This window comes from Mesoplodon bidens, assembly GCF_964165515.1.
Source record: "Mesoplodon bidens genome assembly, chromosome: 6".
In the NCBI taxonomy this organism is placed as follows: Eukaryota; Metazoa; Chordata; class Mammalia; order Artiodactyla; family Ziphiidae; genus Mesoplodon; species Mesoplodon bidens.
In genome coordinates, this window is record NC_138162.1 from 28,041,105 (window position 1) to 28,061,487 (window position 20,383).

The following is a 20,383-nucleotide window of genomic DNA, read 5'->3' on the forward strand; positions in this document are numbered from 1 at the left end:
GGAAACAGCTTACTCATATCAATCTCTTGGGGGCATTAGATGGGGTTTGGGGGAGAATCAGAGGGACCAGTGCCTGTTCACAGTTTCTCACAGATGAGGGGGTGTGAGGCTGCAAGACTGACTTGCTAGTGATCCATATAGATATGAAAAGCACAGGGCACATTCCTGAATGTTTAAGCTTGTGGTGTTCACAGGCTTGAAGTTCACTTCTGGGATTCCTATAGCTAAGACCCAGGTGACTGCTGATCTGGAAATAGCCAAATATATGGCTTGCAGAACATCTTCCCTTAACTCACAGTGCCAGCTCACATGTCCTGTGCAGGCAATTAGCAGGAATATTCCAGTTTCATCCTAAGGCCACATCCTTGCCTTGCCTTTCTCACTTTCCTTTCTGAAAGGCACACACTATAGTGGAGATGCTTAATTAGATTAGAAGTATGGGCTTATTCATTCCTTAGCCAAATTGCTTTTCTGGCCCAGAGCTTTTGTTTGAAGAACATGGTATACATTTTAATGCCTCTTCTGCCTGTGCTCTTTCCGCTCACTATATCCCTGTTCCCTTTCATAGTGGCATGTAAACATGTTCCTACTAAATGTTAGGATGATGTTGGAGATCCAGGACCCTTTCAAAAACATGGTTCTTGCCTGATCCAATTAATCCTTGGCCTGCTATGATGTGAATGAATTCAGTTAATTTTTCTAAGTACCCACCTTCCTGTCTTAAGTTTCTCTAGCTCTTCCCTGGCTCCCCATTCAGACTGTAGGAACAAATCTACACTGGGGAGTTATAGCAAAAGTCACAACCCTGAATAATCCCGCTCTATACTAAGATTAAAACCAACAACCCAGTAAGACACAGGTATGAGTAACAATTTTCTCTCGTTGATAGTGCAGAGAAAGGGCTAAAAACCAGAAATGTTACTGTGGCACCAGGTGAAAAGATTAACAGGAGCTGGAGTTGTCTGGTTATTCACAGATCCCTCACAGGGTGTTTACTTCTGACTAATGTAAGATTCCTGCTCTGAAAAATCCTCCTACCCTGGAGACCTAGGAATGAGCTTGAGGAGCCTGCTGCTTTGCAGGCTAGGGAGAGCAGACTTGACCTCTAAGAAGACCCAGACCTCAACTTCCCCCCACCTTGGTCAGTAATTACAAAAGAGCATTACAAAGTGTCTTAAGGGCTCAGAAGAAGGCCAGGAACTGAGAAAAGAGAGCAGCGTGGCCACTTAGGGCTCACAAATCCGATTTGTCCTTTGGTACTCTTCCAGCTCCGTTTTCCTGCTCACAGCCAGCTGCAGCTCTTGCTGGATCACCTGAATCTGCTTCTCCAGCTCTGAGAGCTCCTGCATCACTGAGTTCCGAGCCCCATTTAGGGAGTCTGCTTTCCCATTGGTGGTCAGTGAGGCAGGAAGCTCTCTTCTTCTTGGTGGGAGAGGGATGTCTTGGTGGGTCCGGAGGCTCAGCTGGTTTTTTCCCCCCTCATCACTGAAGATGTATTTTCGTCGATTGTCATGACTCCGATTGGACGTATTCCACACAGTGAGCTGACAGGGTCCCACATTGGACCTAGGAAACCAAGAGACACTTTAGATTGACTTTCTACTCTGCAGCTCTCCCCATCTTTTAGCACTTCCTTGTGAGTAATATGGAACTGGGTACGCAGATAGAGATGGAGTCACAAAACCATGGACAGACTGCCTGCTGGAGTGTCAGGGGAATAAAAGGAGCCAATGCAGTTATTTTCAACTGAAGTTCAATGTTTCATCAAGTCTCATGCTGTCCTGAAACTGGAATGGGTGTTTCACCTGGAGGGCTGATGGACCAAGGTATGGCACATTCTTTTATGAAGAACCTTAGATGCTTTTCTATTCTCTTCCTGCCAGTGAGGCTCAGAAAGCCGCACTGACTTGAAACAGTCTATGGCTATGAAGATGATGCTTTGGTAGAAATGAGATTCTGTTTATTCAGCTGTTGGACTCTAAGCATGGTCCTGCTGGTAGATACTCTAATATGACTCATTCTTGGCCCTGCAGGACAACCCTGATGTTTAATAGTTGAGTTTGAGGAGAATAAAAGCATTCAAGCTGCAGGTTTCAGCCCAAAGTGTCCCATTATAAGGATGACTTTGTGAGTTGAGAATGACAGCTGAGGTCTGAAGCTTAAAAAAAAAAAGACCCAAGAAAGCCTCAAGTTCTTGCTGGAATAATGAAAGTCAAATTGAAATAGATTCATAATCCTCTTTCAGGCTCATGTCAAGCCACCTACCACCATCCTTGAGATGGCTGTAGACAGCAAAAGAGTTATTGCTGACCAGGCACAGGAAGAGGGGGTCTGGTTTCTGACATACACTTTGACAGATGCAATGAGAAGAGCTTCTTGCTATAAGAACAGATTAGAGCCCTGAGCACGTGGCTGCTAATTTCTTCTAGCCTTGTTGAAGGAGAAGGAGGAAGAGGAGGCGGAGGAGGATTATGACCACTTTTGCAATCTACCACAGGGCAAAACAAAATAGAAACACTCTATTAAGTCCTTGTGTCTTTGTTCCCATCCATGTAACTGAATCAAGACTTTATTCCTGGACTCTTACTAACCAGGAGGAGAAGGGAAGGACCTGCAGGCGAGGGGAAAAGGGAGAGATAATTAAGTGTTGATTCAGTTACATGGATAAGAACAAAAACACAAGGACTTAACTAAGGTGATCTTGTTTCATTTTGCCCTGTGGTAGATTGCAAAAGTGATCATAATCCTTCGTTCTTCCTTTCATCCATATCCCTCTGCAGTGTGACTTAGCAACTCACCCTTATCAAGGGGGATTCCAGGGGAAAGTCTTCTTTCCCTCCCCCTTGAATTTGGCCTGGTCACGTGACTTGTTCTGGCCAATAGAAAGTGGCAAAAGTGGCAGGTGGTGGTTCCAAGTCTTGCACACTTCCACTGCCTCTCTCAGAACCCTGCTGCTACAGTGGAACCAGTCCAGACTAGTCTATTGGTTGATAACAGACCATTGGAGAGAGTCCCCAGTCTTCCCAGTTGACCAGCTGAGGCCATCCTAGACCAACCAGCCCTCTGCTTCTCCCTCCTTTCCCCAAGCTGGCTGTAGACACAGGAGCAAATGTGACCACGATCAGCCAAATTTGGCCCAAATCAGTAGCCTGCACAGCTGACACATAGATTCATAAGCAACTCGCTGTTGTTTAAAACATTATGAACTGAGATGATTTCTCACACAGCGAAAACTGATTGATACGTGCTCCGAGCCATTAAAACACACAAACACATTCCAAACCACTCTGCAGTTCTTTAACATTTCTCATGATTTAAATCCCATATAAATGAGCAGGGAGCACCACAGCCCAGCTTTCCTGTGTTCTGGGCTGGGTAAAAGTTCTATAAGGAGCTCACTTACAGCTCCATTGTCTTTACACTGGGTCAAAGGTGTGGTTATAATTTTCCTTCTAGCCTTACAGTTCCCTTTAATTCTTCCTTCAAATCTTTTACTATTGAGTTTGAATAATTTCAAAACAATCTTGTTTGTGGCATGTGTTATTTGTATATATATGGTTTACAAGTTTTGTAAATCTTGAGGTGAGAGGAAAGAGAAAAGAGGAGGTGTATTGGAAACCCGGTGGAGTGAAGGACAGACGAAAATTTACATGAAATCTCATGTTGAATAAACTAAGGACTATATATATAGTCTTTTGCAATATATACTTTTTTCCTCTGCTTTAAATAGAAAAAGAGCAAAATGTTTTCATACCATGGCCCATAATTTCCTCAGGCCTTTCCTCAAACCCGTATGTTAGTAATTCACTCACTTATCTATTATTTTATTCACTCAATAAATATGAAACATAGGGGAGGGATGTCAAGTTGCAGTGGATAAAGGTATTTGCATAGATATTCTTCCAAAGAAAAAAGAGGGAGAGAGCTTTTGAGCCAACGGACCTAACTCTAGGATCATGGAATGATTCATAGTGGGGGAAATCCCGGGAGTTAGGCATCAACACATTTTCCTGGAATGTCCAGGCAGCCTCAGAAATCAGGCCAATAGAGCCAATCTGGTTTTTTCCAGAGCTTTGTACATATATCTGGGAGTATAATGTAGAAGAATAAGCAAACGCTGGCTTCCATGACATACTCTAGGTGGTAGCATCACAAGTGCTCTGACGATTGACAGGCGGCTCTGAGCCACCTATGAATGCAAGGTAATAGGTGCTGAATGCCAGATATGGTGTCTAACTGGAAGAAATGAACGTGTTATATTGTTGGCCTCTACAGTGTTTTGATTGTGGTTTGCAAGCTTCCTCAGCCTTAGAGTGTAAGGCGACCAGTGAGTTAACTGAATTTGACACTAAAAAGCTTTCACCGGACGATTTTGTAATGCTGAGGTTCAATACTCCACTAGACCATTCAGAAGAGATGTGACAGCTGTGAGCCCTCAAACACTCACTGCGTTTGAAAGGTTATAGGTGGGTGTCGGGTTGTAGGCAGGTACCACAGGAAACATGGGCCCAATAAGCCATGAGGATGTATTGCCTTAGCTCCTTCTCAAAATAAGGGATTTCAGAAGGGAATCTGTCAACAAAAATGGATAAGCTGAGTGAAAGATGCATTTGGTTCTGAATTTAGGTGAGAGAAATGCAAATAGGAGTCATCTCACAGTTGGAAATGGGATCACTGGCAGCTCCCTGTTTCTATTATGGCTGGAAAACAAATGCTTTGTTATCATGAGATGGTGTCTTTGCTGCTATGTCTTCTTGTGTTCCTCTCTCGTTAAAAATTTATGTTAAAAATAATTATAGAAAAAAGAATGTGTAACACGACATAGAACAGCTGTGACCTGATTAGCCTGCAGCTTGTTGCTGAGGGGGCCGCAGTGTGATACAGGAACACCACAGACCCTGAGGGAGAGGGGTGTGTGCTCGCTGCCTGGAAAGAGAGGCTTTAAGAGATAACGGAAATGATTCTGACAAGCTCGATGCAAACTGCAGAGAAGGGGACTGCAGCAGTCCCCAAGGAGGTAAAAACAATGAAAAAGAATCATGTTTTCCACCCCCTTTTCCTTGTCCTCTATTGTGAATAAGAAGTGTGCGTGTCAGGTTTTAAAATTACCCAGAAAGCCAAGCTTGGAGCTGAGGATCTGACATAGATGACAGAGTTGCTTGGAGGAAATGCTGTAAACCGAGGCCTCTGGACATAAGAAAGAACCAGGACGCTGTCTTAGGCAGCATGAAACAGAGGCCAGCCAGGTACTAGACCCAGATACTTCTAACATCTTTAGCCACCATGAATGAGGCAACAGTCTTCCACAGGCTGGATGTGGGGAAGATGCAGAGTTTCAATTTTCAAATGTCAACTATGCATTTAATGCTTGTTACTTCCTATTAATGACATGCTCTTTTCTGGGGAGTTTGTAGTAACAGTGCCGGAAAATAGGTTAAACAGAACACGTCTGTTGCATATTTCAAATATTCCTAGGAGTGCTGGAAAGGAGTGGGGAGTGGAAACATGCCAAAAGGGCAATATTGCATGAAATTGCCTGTGGTACTTATGAATTAAGTCTAACTTGTATTTTGTACACAATAATAGCTAAAATAGCTTTGTTTTCAGGGCTTTAGATGTGTTTTATCATTGAATTCTTATAGCATCTCTAGAAAGTAGGTACTCTATTTATCTAATTTTCACGAGTGAGGAAATTGGGGCATAGAGAGGTTAAATAAAGGACTTGCCCAAGACCACACATATTGTAAATGTCAGTCAGTATTTGGATCCAGATGCTTGACCTTAGAGATCACACCAGCACTTAAACCACAACATATATTGCCTCTACTGCATTTCAGTGTCCATCTATGTACAGATATGTTTTTAATTTTGTCTGTTCTACTTCTATTTGAGACCACGTATTTTTACTGATGGTGTTTATCAACAACTTGGTCCTGATTTGATTCATTATACATAATTTCCCTTTTGAGCATGAAGTCTCAGTTACATCTCTAAACTTCTAACAAACATAAATGACACCTGGAACCGGCCTCTTACCTCTTTTCCACACGCTTAGTCTTGAAACGCTGCCGCTTCTCCTCTACGAATGAGGTGTTTAGTGCTCTATGTAATCTCTGGCAGAAAGAACAGATTCACACACAGAGACTGTTAGAAACACACAACCAGGGGACAAAGTACCCCCTGAGATTTAATCTCTTCACTACAAACCTAGGCCTCTTTAAACAACTTAACAACGATGCCGGAAAAAAGATCAATATTCAGTCCCAAATCTCAAGAGAGCAAAAATTCTAATTATAAGTTATTATTCTACCTGGAGGAAAGAAAAGTAATTTGATGGGAAGCTCAGAAATACTCTGAGTCGTAAAAAGGTAAGCGATATAAAGAAGAGTTATAACCAACACGTGGCAAAGGGCCTGGTACAATCGCTAAAGGTGAGTCAAAAACTTAAGCCTGACTTCTTAACAGCCAAAACAAAGAAGGTAAGAACTCCTGATTAATTAAATTAATCATGCTAGCATACAACGGAGAGGATCAGTTGTCTGCAGCGTCCTCCTTAGGAGACCAAATAGGTCCTAGGATGAAAGTAGGAACAACAGGGTTCACAGGTAACCAAACCAATGATAGTGACCTATTTGGAAAAATGTATTGCGTTAACAAAGCAGCGAGTCAGCATAACAATGCAGGGGCAAAGGTGGCAGAACTGGCAGCCTCACTACTGAGAGGCTGCGATGATAGTGCACTGGGAAGTAGGAGGGAGTCCGTCGGGAGGTCAGGATGGCTCCTCCGGCCTCGCTCGACACCGCGCTCAGGGGGGAACTGCTGCCTTTGCTAGAGCTCCTTCATCAGTAAGAAGCCTTCGGAGTACATTTTGGCTCTCAGTGCCAGTTTCCATCAGGGTGAGATGTGCAAAGGGATACGCTTGCATGGTGGTCTGCCTGACATTTTCAGTTCTCTCTGTAAGTGAGTGTGTAGGTGTCTGGATTACATGAAGGAACTTTGATCCTGTGAGCTCGGCCTTGGCACCAGTGGACTTCAAAGCTCTGGACCATTGAAATGCAGTGAGAACAGGGGCTGGTAGGTTCATCTAAAGGGAAATGGACTTCAAGCTCATGTAATGGGTTTCAATTTTTTTTTTTTTTTTTTTGCGATACGCGGGCCTCTCACTGTTGTGGCCTCTCCCGTTGCGGAGCACAGGCTCCGGACGCGCAGGCTCAGCGGCCATGGCTCACAGGCCCAGCTGCTCCACGGCATGTGGGATCCTCCCGGACCGGGGGCACGAACCCGTGTCCCCTGCATCGGCAGGCGGACTCTCAACCACTGAGCCACCAGGGAAGCCCTAATGTGTTTCAATTTTGGCAAGAAAAGAGTCTATAGGAAACAAATCTTTCACACCATCTCTTCAGACTGTCACTAAGAGAAGCCAGGTTAAAAGCGATGCTATTGCTTCCGCTGTGAGCAACAGTGGAGGGTTATATGTAAAGGCACGAGCATTATGGGATAGCTTAATTTAAGGGGCAAGTGAATTAATGGGATAGAGGGAACTCCATCTTGTACATTGAGAGTGTCTACACAGCCCTGGTTCTCTTGGTAACCTGTCATTTGTCAGTCTGACTTGGGGTCCTGGATTCTCCCATTACTGGGAATTCTGACGTTTAGGAAAATTGGAGGAAGATGCCTGTGGCACTCACCTGACTGGTGTGGAGCCAGTATTGCAGCCTAGATTTGTTCTTGATGCGTGGGAGCAGCAGCCTGTACACTATGTGCTCACCAATGGTGGTCAAGATGGAGAGACCAAATCCAATGCACAGCAGCACGAAGAGTCCAGAGAAGTGTTTGATGCCCATTTGCAAAGTCTGTGGCAGAACAGGAAAGGAAAGGCAATGAATGTGATGCTCCATCTGGTCCCACGATTGTTCACTCTTAGATGCAGATTCTTTTTTGCTGGACCCAAGGAAAGCTGGAGACTGTTCCTCTGCATGCTCCGCAGACATCACTAAACTACACTGTGAAGGGACTCCATCCAGGACTGAGGGTTGCTGCAGGGCACAATTCCTGGGGTGCTACTCACATACAGTCCTACTGTATGAATGGTTTCTGGAGTTGTGCAGAGGCCCTGCATCTGGACTACCCTATGGTCTCAAGAGAGACACAGAGAGATAGACATCGAGAGAGACTGAAAATTGAAACAATTTAATATATCAAAACATTAGTTATCAAGGAAAGAACCTCTCTCAGGGACGGAGAATGAGTAGATTTAAGGGGAAAAAATGATGAGTTCAATAATTTTGACATTTAGATCTGCCAGGGAACATGGAGATCATCTAGTTAAATGTCCTCATTTTAAAGATGAGGAACCTGGGCCAGAGAAGTGAAGGAAATTGAGCCAGGTCACAAAATTAGACAGCCACAGAGGAGAAAGAGAAGGGACCTATTTGTTGATTGCTTACTTTTTTTTTTTTGCACCGAGATAGGTATGATAACTGCAATTTATAGTTGAGGAAACTGAAGTTCCTGCAGCATTTAAGTGACAAAGCTGGTCTATAAGTCAATGTTTGTTTAGCTCCAAAGCCTGGGCTCTTTCTACTCTACAACAAAAGAGCAACAACAGCCATAAATATAATAACTTTAACACTTGTGACAGGCACTTTGCTAAATGATTTACACGAAGTCCTTATGAAATACGTATCATCCAGTCACCGACATCGATGACCAGTCAGTCCTTCAAAAAGAAAGACATTTGATACCTTGAGTGCCTACTATGTACCAGGCACTCTCCCAAGTACTGGGGGGTGAAGATAGGAGGGTTATGTCCCTGCCTTCAATCAGCTTGAATCTAGGGAGGAAGCAAACATTTATACCCCATGGTAAATTGATCCATGCCTCCTGGGTTTTGCAGAGAAGCTGGCTTATGAGATAAGACTTAAAGTAAGGGAGATAGAATGTGGAGGCTGGGGTGGGAAAGTAGCACGCTAAGCTGAGGGAAGCAGAAACAAAGAATGTAACAAAGACATGAACTTCCAGCACAGTGATCTGGGGGCTTGTGAAATAGAGAGCTGTGTTCAGGGGTAGGGTGCAGAAGGTCTGTGTCCTGAGGGAGAAACAGGCCCGCACTAGGCAAGCCTAGATTAAGCACCTCACCCAAGATCATACAAACCAATGCTAAGGAACCTAGGTGTCATTCCTTTGCTGGAGGCTTTTGGTCACCATCATCATCGACAATTATTTAGCACTTAATATGTGGAAGACACAGTTCTGAGCTCTTTATCAATGTAGCAACTTGCTTAATCTTCCTAAGCACCTATGAGAGAGGTACTGTTACTACCTCCATTTTACAGGTGAGGAAACTTAGGAACAAAAGAATTAAGTGACTTGTCCAAGGTCACATAACTAGTAAAGGTCAGAGCTGGAGTTCACACCCAGGTAGTCTGGCTCCAGAGCCTACACTCTTAACCACATAATTTGACTGACATGAGTGATCCTCCCGTCCTCTTGATGGGTCTTCCTTTCTTTCATTCTCTCCACCTCTACCTCCAGTCCTGGAGAAGCAGCCATTCGGGATGGCTCAGACATGGCTAGACCTCCGTGGTATGCCAGGAAGTCTATCTGGGGACCCAGACTCAGAGGCAGAGTTTGGAGATTTCAGTCTTTGAGGGAGCCTGGGTCATGGAATCTCTTTTCCTCCATGACACTACTTCTGGCAGTGGCTCTGGACCAAAGATGGGTGCTAGGATCCCTGAAGAAGAAAAGACGAGGTGAGCAGGGGCATAGAGTGTGCACCAGGTTTAGGAGACTGGGACACAGGCAGGAAAACTAGCACACACCTGAGAATGAAGGAGGAAGCCCAGCCTTAGGGAACAAGAAATGCTGGTCTAGGAAATGTGAGAGGTGTATCAGACCCTGAAGGCTACTCGGGTACGAGGGCTTTTCCTGGGACATCTCTGTACAAGTGGTGACCAACCTGACCTCCAGAAAGTATACACAAATGTGTTTGAAAACCTCCCTTGGCCTGGGCCTGTTGTAATGTGTAAAGGATACGGCTATTACAGAAGGATTCAATTACTACTGCTGTGGATGAAGAACGCCCTGGGGGAATTAATTTTGGACTTTAACACTAACAGCATCAAACACTCAGCAAAACGCTAAACAGACTGGTGTTGCTTTCTTATAAGGTGCTGCCAAGATGAAGAAGAAAAATGTAACTTACAGTGAATCATCCTGCTTTTAAAAGCATGATGTTCCCTCTGTTTTTTTCTGCATAACAGTAATTAGTCTCATTTTCCTCTTATTATCCCAATAACAAAGAGGCTGTATTCAGTTTATTTTATACATTTCTTTCTTTAAATTTCTGTTGTTTACATCCACATGCTAATAGACTAATAGAAGTAGTTGCTGTGTTTTTTTTTAATTGGACATCTGTGTGCCAGACACCATATATGCATATTATGATCTTATAATAACATTGTAAGTTAAGTATTATTATCCCTATTTTACATTTGAGGAAACTGAGGCTCATTAAATACCATACCCAAGATCATATAAGCTAATAAATGGGGAAGCCAGGCTATGGATCCAGGATTGTCTGATGCCAAAGCCCGCACTGCCTTCGAGCGAACACCATTCACAGCTACCCCTTGCTATCTGAACTCTTACTATTCCCTGCTACAACTTGCAAAAAATTTTATTCAGAACTCACCATCTGAATAGAAAATCCACTATAATCTGCCTTTGGGCACCAATGAAAATGTTTATACTGTGTCTGGGTCTCAGTGATAAGATGTACCGCTGCAGTTGTAATTCAGCTGTCCTTCCCCTAGGACCACCCTACTTCAATGTGCTATGCATTACATATGTGCATCGGCCCCACATTATCAAGTGAAAACTTTTTGTCTGATAGAGTGGAACTTGCTCAACTTGACATTTATCACTGGTCAGAGGAAGAAGAAGAGGAGCAATGAATATTCAATGTCAATCTTGAAAATAAATTTAAGTGATGCAGACAAAATAATGACTGCAGGTGCAAGTGACAGGAGTAGAAACATCACATTCAGAAATGCAATCACAGCCCAGTCTCATGTTGTCAAGAGCTGTCTTAATGAAAGCAAAGAAATGCAAACAGACATAAGTTTTTTATTTTCTTCATCCCATTACTTTATCCCATTTGATAGCTCACAGCCACACACTTCTGGAGTCTCAAGAGCCAAGGAGAGAAGACTGTCCCAGAATTTAGCCACAGGCAAATCTCAGTTATTTATGGCTCACTTAGTCCTTCACAGGCTTACTCTAGCCCATCCAATCTCACTCCGTTAACTCTTTAATCAATACGTAACCACCCAAAAAATTGTCTTGCTTGCATATCAGCCTATAGGTAACCATGCTGAAACTGGCACAACAAAGCCATGGAATACCTTACCATTAGATCTACACAGTTTAAAAGAAAAGGAAAGGTTTAGAGGCTAAAATATTTGATGACTGAATTATTAGCCTGACTGAATTAACTAGATCTTAAAGAAGCATGGAAGGGTGGAAAGAATTTAGAATAGTATAATAGGGGCGGGGCGGCGGCTGTTAGCGCGAGACCGAGATGGTTAGCGCGAGACCGAGATGGTTAGCGCGAGACCGAGATGGTTAGCGCGAGACCGAGATGGTTAGCGCGAGACCTCGAGACCTCGAGACCTCGAGACCTCGAGACCAGTAGTTTTTGGCGGCTAGAGGCCTCGCTCTGCAGACAGTCAAGCGGGCTGTGGTCCCCATGGTAGAGAGTGCGGTGAGAGGCGGATCGCGGTCTTCTCTCAGGGGCCCTCCCTTCCAGGCCCTCTGGCCTCGGGCTGGTGGTTGAGCCGGGTTGGGGGCGGGGGGGGGGCCGCACACAGGCTGAGGGCTGTGTCCTGCAGAGCTCCAGAGCCCTCGCCATGGCCCCCTACTGGCCGAGCCCAGGCCTTGAGGCAGCAGCGAACCTCTGCCCCATCCCCACCTCCGCCACCTAGTGGCGGCGGCAGTCACCGTGGGTCACCGTCCGTGGGACCCGGCCCTCGTCTGGGGGGTCTGAGGAGCCTGAGGGCCGGCTGGGTCCTGGGCGCCTGGCTCCCTCAGTGATGACGGCTGCGCAGGATCTGGGGACCTAGCCCTGAGGGTGCTGCCAGCTGAGCTCTGCCTCTTCAGTCGGGCTGGGCACTGGCAGGAGGACCCAGACTGAGTGCTGGACTAACGCTTCCGGGCAGGGTAACCGGCCCCCAGCAGGGACCCCTTCCTCTTAGCCAGGGCCTGGGCCTCAGAGGGCGAAAGTCGAGCCTTGGGACCTTGAACAAGTAAAATGAGGGGTAATGATGTCGCTTTGCTTACAGAATTTGTTAAGTGTTAAAAGCCGCAAGGAGGCATGGAGACAGAACTAAATGCCTCCCCTTCCCTTTCTTGTCAGAACAAAGAATAACATTTGTTTTGGTGAGGTTTACAGGAACATCATGACCTCAAGAACAAAGGATCTGACGCCAAGAAGTCTGCATCAACTAACCACGCCCCTCCCTCACCTTTCCTATAAAAGGGCTTTGCTGAAAGCTTTCTGGGAGTTCGGCGTTTTCAAGGTATGAGCCACCCGTCTCCTTGCATGGCCCTGTAATCAACCTTTCTCTATTCCAAACTCCGATGTTTTGGGATTGTTTGGCCTCACTGCGCATGGGGCACACGGACTTGCATTCTGTAACAATAGGGCGATCAAATCTTAAACTGTCTACTTAATAGCAGTAAACAACTTGGAGAATTTGCTTAATGTCAGTTTTCCCCATCTGTAAAATGGGGCTAATAATATATTTTTAACAGTTGTATGAGGATTAAAGCTGTTACTAGCCAATATGATAAATCATTATTATTGTTATTATTACTAATTTTATTACTATTTACCCTGCTGGTGGAGATGAAGGCTTAAAGAAAGAATACTTGGCAGCCTGGGCACTTAAGTGTATGTGCATTCATTTAATGAACACTCCTTGTGTACCGTGTACAATATGCCAATCGCTGCTCTAAGCCCTTTGCCAGCATTAACTTCAGCTCCTCCAGAGCACTGTTCTTTGGGGGCTGATGGCAGATTTTCCATCGCAGGCTTGAGGAATGCAGTGACGGACCTCACTCGTACTCTTATGGAGTCCTCATGGTTTTCTCCTGAGTAATGCCTTGATGGTTGTCCTTTAGGAAGGAGTCATCAGTGTGGAAACTCTTAAGTAAGTGTCTTCCTCTATACGGTGTGTTATTAGGAGGTAGCGAGGGGCAGTGGTGAGAGCATAGGAATTAAATAGACCAGGTTCCAGTCCCTGCTGTGCCCCATGAGCTGTGAGCTCTTAGAGGAGCTGTTACTGTCCCAGCCTCGGTGTTCTCATCTGTAAAGTGGTGATAATAATCACTTGCTTTATATATTCTAAGAGTGAGATGAGGGATTGCATATAGAAATATTATGTAGAAGGAGAAGTATCATCCCAAGCGTTAACTAATTTAATGGTGAAACAGACATTACCAGGAAGATGGTACCACTTCTTTGAAATAAAACGGTGCACAATCAGAATTGCTTTACTCCTGCCTTGTAGAGGAGGTAATGTGATGCTGGATCTGAAATTTTAGTCAATGTGAAGTCGAGTTCCCCATTGTTCCACATATTATAAACTTTGTAGTTCAGCATTATTATGGGACTCAATGCCACTGTTTCAGTTTTCTCCAGCCATTATTCTTAGTCATTTCCATGGAAAACACTATTTGTCACTCTTTCCATTTATCACTGTGGGGGGATTTGGATTGCTGGACATTCACTGCAGGAAGCACATTAAAAGGACTGGCTGATTGTTTTGGAAGAAATCAGGATCCTGACACCACTTCCATTTCAGTAAGCCATTTTTTTTTCCTCAAGAGTTTTCAGGAAAAGGACTGTGAGGGGTTACATAAATACAACTGACACTGGAAAATAAAATAGAAACAGAAGTAATGAGAATTGAGGCTCATATAAAGCTTCATCTTCCAAGTTATTCAGCAGAACAAGTTTCTGAGTAATTCACACAGTCACTCTGGGAGCTTTACAGTTGGAAGCCCTCACCTTTCTGTGATTTTGCTGGGCACCATCTTTAACATCTATTTGTATTGAGGTAGCCACTGTGTAGACTGTGGGACCACATCGCCGTGAGTTTAAAAGCATTCATGAGCATCAGAGTTCTCAACTGCAACTCAGAAATACTATAATGGTGTCATATAATGTTATTACAGGTTTAAGTGGGAAAACATCTAAAAATTAAAAAAAAAAAAACAACACAACACAACTAAAAGAGCACACCAGCGCACATTAGGGGCTCAAGAAATTTTATACCTTGTCTCCTTACTTTTCCCTTTCCTACTCCTTTATTTGCTTTCTCCAAAGCAGAAATTTGACTCTGGCTCTGTGTTTTATCTTTCTTGGATGTGACAAACCTTGTTTGAAGTTTAAATCCATTTAGCAAATATTTCAACAACATGGATGGACCTAGAGGGTATTATGCTAAGCAAAATAAGTCAGAGCGAGAAAGACAAATACAGTTTTCACTTATATATGGAATCTAAAAAATAAAACGAATGAATATTATAATACAGAAACCAACTCACAGATACAGAGAACAAACTAGTTGGCTCCCATTGAGGAGAGGGGTGGGGGGAGGGTCAAGGGAAGATAAGGGGATTTAGAGGTACTACTAGGTATAAAATGACTAAGATTTAAGTATGTAATGTACAGCACAGGGAAAATATGGGCAATATTTTATAATATCTTTTTACGGAGTATGATCCATAAAAATAGTGAATCCCTATATTGTACACCTGAAACTAATATTGTAAGTCAACTCTACTTCAATAATAAAACAATCCATTTAACACATATATATTGAGCACCTACTATGTGCCAGGCCCTGTGCCAGGTAATGGAATTTTCTGTGGTGAATAAGACACAGTCCCTTGAGAAATCTACAGTTTAGTAAGAGGTATGGCTTTAAGGATGTATCACTATTTGCTCAGTCTTTTATGTTTATCATGTATATTCAAAAGGATCAAGAGTAATATGCTTGATTTTCTTTTGTAATTCTGGGATGGTGTTTAATATGAGCTTTGGAATATATGGTTTTTCAATCATAGTTTTGCTATTTAACAACTCTGTGATCTTGGGCAGAGTTACTTATCTGAGCCACTGTTTGCTCATGTGTAAAACAAGGATACAATTGCTAACTTATAGCATCATTTTCAGAATTAAATGAGATAAAATGCATAGAGTATTAGACTCAGTGCCTAGCACATAGCAGGTACAAATATGGTAGATATTACAATTATTGCCTACTGGAGACTTGTCTAGAAAATTCTAATTCTAGTAGATTGTTTGTATATATACACATGCAAATATACTCAAGTACTCATTTGTTTTCTACACAAATATCTATTGAGCATCTGCAATATGAGAGGCATATGGTAGTGACCTAAGGCAGATACTTTCCCAGCTGTCTCTGTCCTCATGGAGTTTACCGTTTGTAGGGAAGATGCACATAAACCAAATTATCATGCCCATAAATGTACAGGGGCACCTGTGGTGAGTGTCACAGATGAGAAGTAACATAATAGGAATTTAATCATAATCTAGTCAGAAAGATTAACAGAACTTTAATTGGGGAAGTGATGGTTGAGCTGAAATCTCAGGGAGAAGTTAACTGGATGTTTAGGCAGGGATGTGTGTTCCAGGAAGAAGGACTTCCATGTACAGAGGCACTGGGGCAGTAAGAGCATATCAAGTAGGACAAACTTAAAGGCCAGTGTGGCCAGAACAGGGAGGTCAAGGGAGAGCATGGTATTAGATGAAGTGAAGAGATGATCTGACCATGCCTTAGACACTGAAGAAAGGGCAGCATTTATTCAATCATTCCTTTACAGGGCATCATTTATCCAATTATGTTTTGACATATAAAGCATTGAGGGCATTCAGAGATGGTCCCTACTCAGAAAGCTTACCTACTGCTGAGTGAACTGAGGCATTAGAGATTGTGATTAATTACAGCACAAGATGGAAAAAGAAAGATGTCATCAGAGAGGTAAGGGCAAAGAGCTATAAGAATTCAGAGAACTGAGAAATTGTTGAGAACTTCCTAGAATTCTTGCTGGGGACAAGTGGAGGAGGATTTTTCCCCCGAATACAAACAATACAAAGAAGTATTGTTTGATCCTGATGAAGACAAGGGTGACAAATACCATAATCATAGAAGTAGGAAAGGGAGTAGGCATAGATACCAGCAACTAGTTTAATGCGGCTGAAATACTTGAGCAAAATATGAGAAGGTTAGCTGGAAGGAAACAGATCAAGGGGAGTTTTGAATGTTTGGCTGAAGACACTTGGTTTCCATATGACAGGGAAAGCACAGATGAGTGACCAAATCAGAACTTTATTCTAAAAAGATAAATCTGGCATTGTTAAGGGTGAGCTGAACAGGGGGAGTGCCTGACAGTTGGGAGAGCGCCTGACAGTTGGGAGAGCGGCCAGCAAACAATGACAACTATGCATGTTTGTCTGGAATATGAGAGCCTGAGCTAGGATGAAAGAGGCACTAGAGGTGAAAGGTGAGGTGTATTCATTTGCTAGGGCTGCCATGACAAGTACCAGAAACTGGATGGTGCTTTCAACAGAAATTTATTGTCTCCCAGTTCTGGAAACTAGAAATTTGAAATCAGGATGTTGGCAGGGCCATGTTCCCTCTGAAACCTTTAGAGGAATCCTTCCTTGCTTATTCCTAGTTTCTGATAGTTTGCCAGCAATCTTTGGTATTCCTTGGCTTGAAGCTGCATAAATCCACCCTCTGCCTTTGTGGTCACATGGTGTTCCCCCTGTGTGTCTGTCTTTGCATGCTAGTTGTCTTCCTATAGGGACACCAGTCATGTTAGATTAGAGACTCTCTCTACTACAGTGTGACTGTTTAATCTCATCTTTGATGACCCTATTTTCAAACCAGGCCCTATTCTGAGGTACCAAGGGGTTAGCTCCTTAGAACTTAAACCTATCTTTTTGGGGGGTACAATTAGACCCATAACACTAGGCCAGTGTCTTACTGGACAGAAGGACGGAGGGAGGAAGCAAAGGTGAGACTCCAAATGTGACTGCACTGGCTTCCCTGGCTGACCAGCCCTGTGCTTGGATGTTGCAGGAAGCCACCTCTGCTGTGTGATGAAGGGCTCACACGGTGTGTGTAAGGGCTCCAGGGCTCCCTGCCCCGCACCCCCTGACGATACTGGCTTCTTATCCAACTCCCACAGCCACATGGGAGGAAGTGTCTTCAGAGGAAATGTCGGGGCAATTTCTTACATTCTTAGATGGTTAATACCATCTGTGAGATATAAAAAAGATGGTTTTCTGATATTTTGTGACACTTCACATTATAGCCACTAGGTGATGATCTTCACACATTTCCTTCCCCCTTTTTTTTTTTCAAGCTGGAATCTTCAGAGCCTGGAGAGTTAACTGTTTAGCACTGGGAATAATTAGGGAGGAGTCCTGTTTCATGTGATTCCCCCACAGATTTCAGTGTATGGAAATCTAACGTGGAAGGAAGACTGTCTCTCACAATAGTCCTAATCAGTCTGAGCACTGTTCACACCTTTTAGTTGCATAGTAAATAACATTTCGTAAATATTCACGAGTTCATTGAATTCAACCAGGGGAAAAACAAGGACTATTAACAGTATGCGATCATGGGTATAATGGATGCTCAAGCATCTCTGGTGTATAAAAGAGGAGACCCTTATTCCATGTTATCTGTTTAATTGCTCATTAGCATGGGTAAAGCGGGACACTTGCTGGAATTAGTTTTCACTGTATCAGAATTAAAACTTCTGTCATTTATAGTAACCAGAGAGCAACAGAGAAGCAGCCCTAGCTTTGTGATGATATGGGGTGACGAGAAAACAAGACTAGAGAATTGTAGGTTTCCAGCTTGTGCACCCAGCAACCGGACTTTGAAATACCATTGACCACATTTAAAGAAAGTAGTTACTGTTGTTTCTTTAAATATCTGTTTTAAGTTCAGGCTAATGGTTTGTATAAGCCACCTTCATGTTTTCCCACTCAACCTAGAAGCTGAGTTGGACAAAAGGAATAACATGATACTGTAAATGCTGGTTTATCCAGCACATTGCAAAACAGAAAATTCCAGAATCATGTATTTCACAAGTCCTCCCCCCAAAAGTCTTCAGTTCTAGAACATGTAAGTAATATAATATAAAAGAACATTTATGTTGGAATTATAAGGTGCTTCTGCTTTTTTGGAGATGGGTCCAGGAGTAATTTTTTGCATGTGTTTATTATTTATCAAATATTTTTTCTTCTATATGCATAGCTCTATACTCAGGGAAGGAGGGGGGAACATTTGCTAAGCTAGGTGTTCTCCATAAACCGTCTCATTAAATACATTATATTACTTACAAGCAGACTCTATTATTATTCCCAGTTTTGGGGTGAGGATGTGAAGTTTTAGAAGTTTCACGGCTTGCACAGACACAATGATGGAGCCAGGAGTCAAACCCTAGGATGTCCACTTCCAGAACTGAAATTCTTTCCATTATTCCAGACGGCCTTCAATACTAGAGAGGATGTCCCCTGCCCTCGTGGAGATAATGGTGGGCTCCAAGGCAGAACACAGGAAAAGTCAAAGACCTATAATTTATTCCTGGGTCTAGCTGTGGCTGCATAACAAGTGGGCCAGGGAAGGTGGCCACCTGTAATTTTAGAATCCCTGAGGAGGGCACCACTAAAAGGATGTGGAGTCCTGTGCATCCAGCGTGGTTTGGTGCGGTGTCTCTGGAGGGTGGGGCCAAATTGCATTGCTTTTAATTTCGTGCCTTGGTGTCTTGCTCACGCTCTGACCAGAGGGCTCTTCACTCTACAGGGGCTTCCCTCCTCCAGAAAGCCTTCTCTGATTCCTTCTTGCTCTTCTGTGAGTGAACCATGGGCTTGCCTGTGTCACTGTTCCACCTTGCATCTTCTTCTACTGCTGCCCCTGTGGGGTGTGGTCTAGGGCAGGGGTCCCCAACCCCTAGGCCACAGACTGGTACCGGTACCGGTCCATGGCCTGTTAGGAACCGGGGTGCACAGCAGGTGGTGAGCGGCAGGCGAGCCAGCGAAGCTTCTTCTGCTGCTCCCCATCACTTCCCACTGCTTACGTTATCGCCAGAACCATCTCCACCACCCAAGTCTGTGGAAAAACTGTCTTCCACGGAACCAGTCCCTGGTGACAAAAAGGTTGGGGACTGCTGATCCAGGGGGTTTCTTCACAAGTCTGTCTCTACCTGCCTGTGAGCTCTGTATTCATCTTTGCATCAGCTGCACCTGGCTTGGAGCTGGCACACAGGGATTCAAGACATGTTTGCTGAAAGATGAATGAATGAATGAGTGAATGAATGAATAAGTGAATTTGTCCTGGTAGCAGAGTAAGGGAAGGTGAGGCCTTTCTGAGACTGGGCTCCCTTTCTTCATGCACAATTTCACTCCACATCATAAAAGGACATAGGTACAACTTTGTGTTTCTTCAGGTTTCCAGAAAGCGCTACCTGGATAGGTTCCATCTGACCTTATGCTTGGCTTAAATACTAAACTTAATTACTTAGGCTAGTCCAAGGGAAGCACTCAGCTGTCAGGGTGGTTCTTGACTTACACATGTTTTCAATTTAAAGCAATCTGCAGTCATTAACTCTCCCTGCCTCGCCATCAGGTTGAAGAGCAGACAGAGACATTTTAAATTGAAAAAGGAAGGAGTAGGGATGAGAGAGGTGCAGGAGGCTGTTGAGATGTGACCTAGTTGTCAAGAGCAAAAAAGGACTGCATTAAGACTCCCCCTCCCCCACTCCCATACCATTCCGTTTGGGTCTTTAAAAATAAACTGCAGGGCTTCCCTGGTGGCGCAGTGGTTGAGAGTCCGCCTGCCGATGCAGGGGACACGGGTTCGTGCCCCGGTCTGGGAAGATCCCACATGCCGCAGAGCGGCTAGGCCCGTGAGCCATGGCTGCTGAGCCTGCGCATCCGGAGCCTGTGCTCTGCAAGGGGAGAGGCCACAACAGTGAGAGGCCCGCCTACCGCAAAAAAAAAAAATAAATAAATAAATAAATAAATAAACTGCAAAGAAAATTGACAGGCATTGAAGCTTCTTGATGGGACTGTGTGATCTCTTCAGATTTCAGTGTATAGTTGACTAACCCATTACTCCTCCCCACAAAAAATTAACAGAGGGAAGAATGGGTCTGCCGTGAGAAAGCTCCATTTTCTCAGTGAACAGATATTAATAGGTTTCACACTAGATGCACGTTTTGGTGGTCTGGGGCAGTGGTCGGGGATGGAGAGCCTACACTGGAGGCCAGTCAG

General features: G+C 43.9%; 1 protein-coding gene across 1 annotated transcript in view; it reads right to left on the minus strand.

Annotated features, from left to right (window-relative positions):
* Positions 1-1,226: 1,226 nt before the first annotated feature.
* The window catches only part of GRIN3A (glutamate ionotropic receptor NMDA type subunit 3A), a gene marked incomplete at its 3' end in the record, with an annotated part of 139,279 nt that continues 120,122 nt past the window's right edge, over positions 1,227-20,383 (minus strand). Inside the window, exons 7-9 of the mRNA XM_081237270.1 lie at positions 7,689-7,853; positions 6,037-6,113; positions 1,227-1,566 (exon numbers count right to left, since the gene is read on the minus strand). Coding sequence (XP_081093396.1) covers positions 1,227-1,566; positions 6,037-6,113; positions 7,689-7,853 — 582 coding nt within the window. The remainder of the gene's footprint in view (positions 1,567-6,036; positions 6,114-7,688; positions 7,854-20,383) is intronic.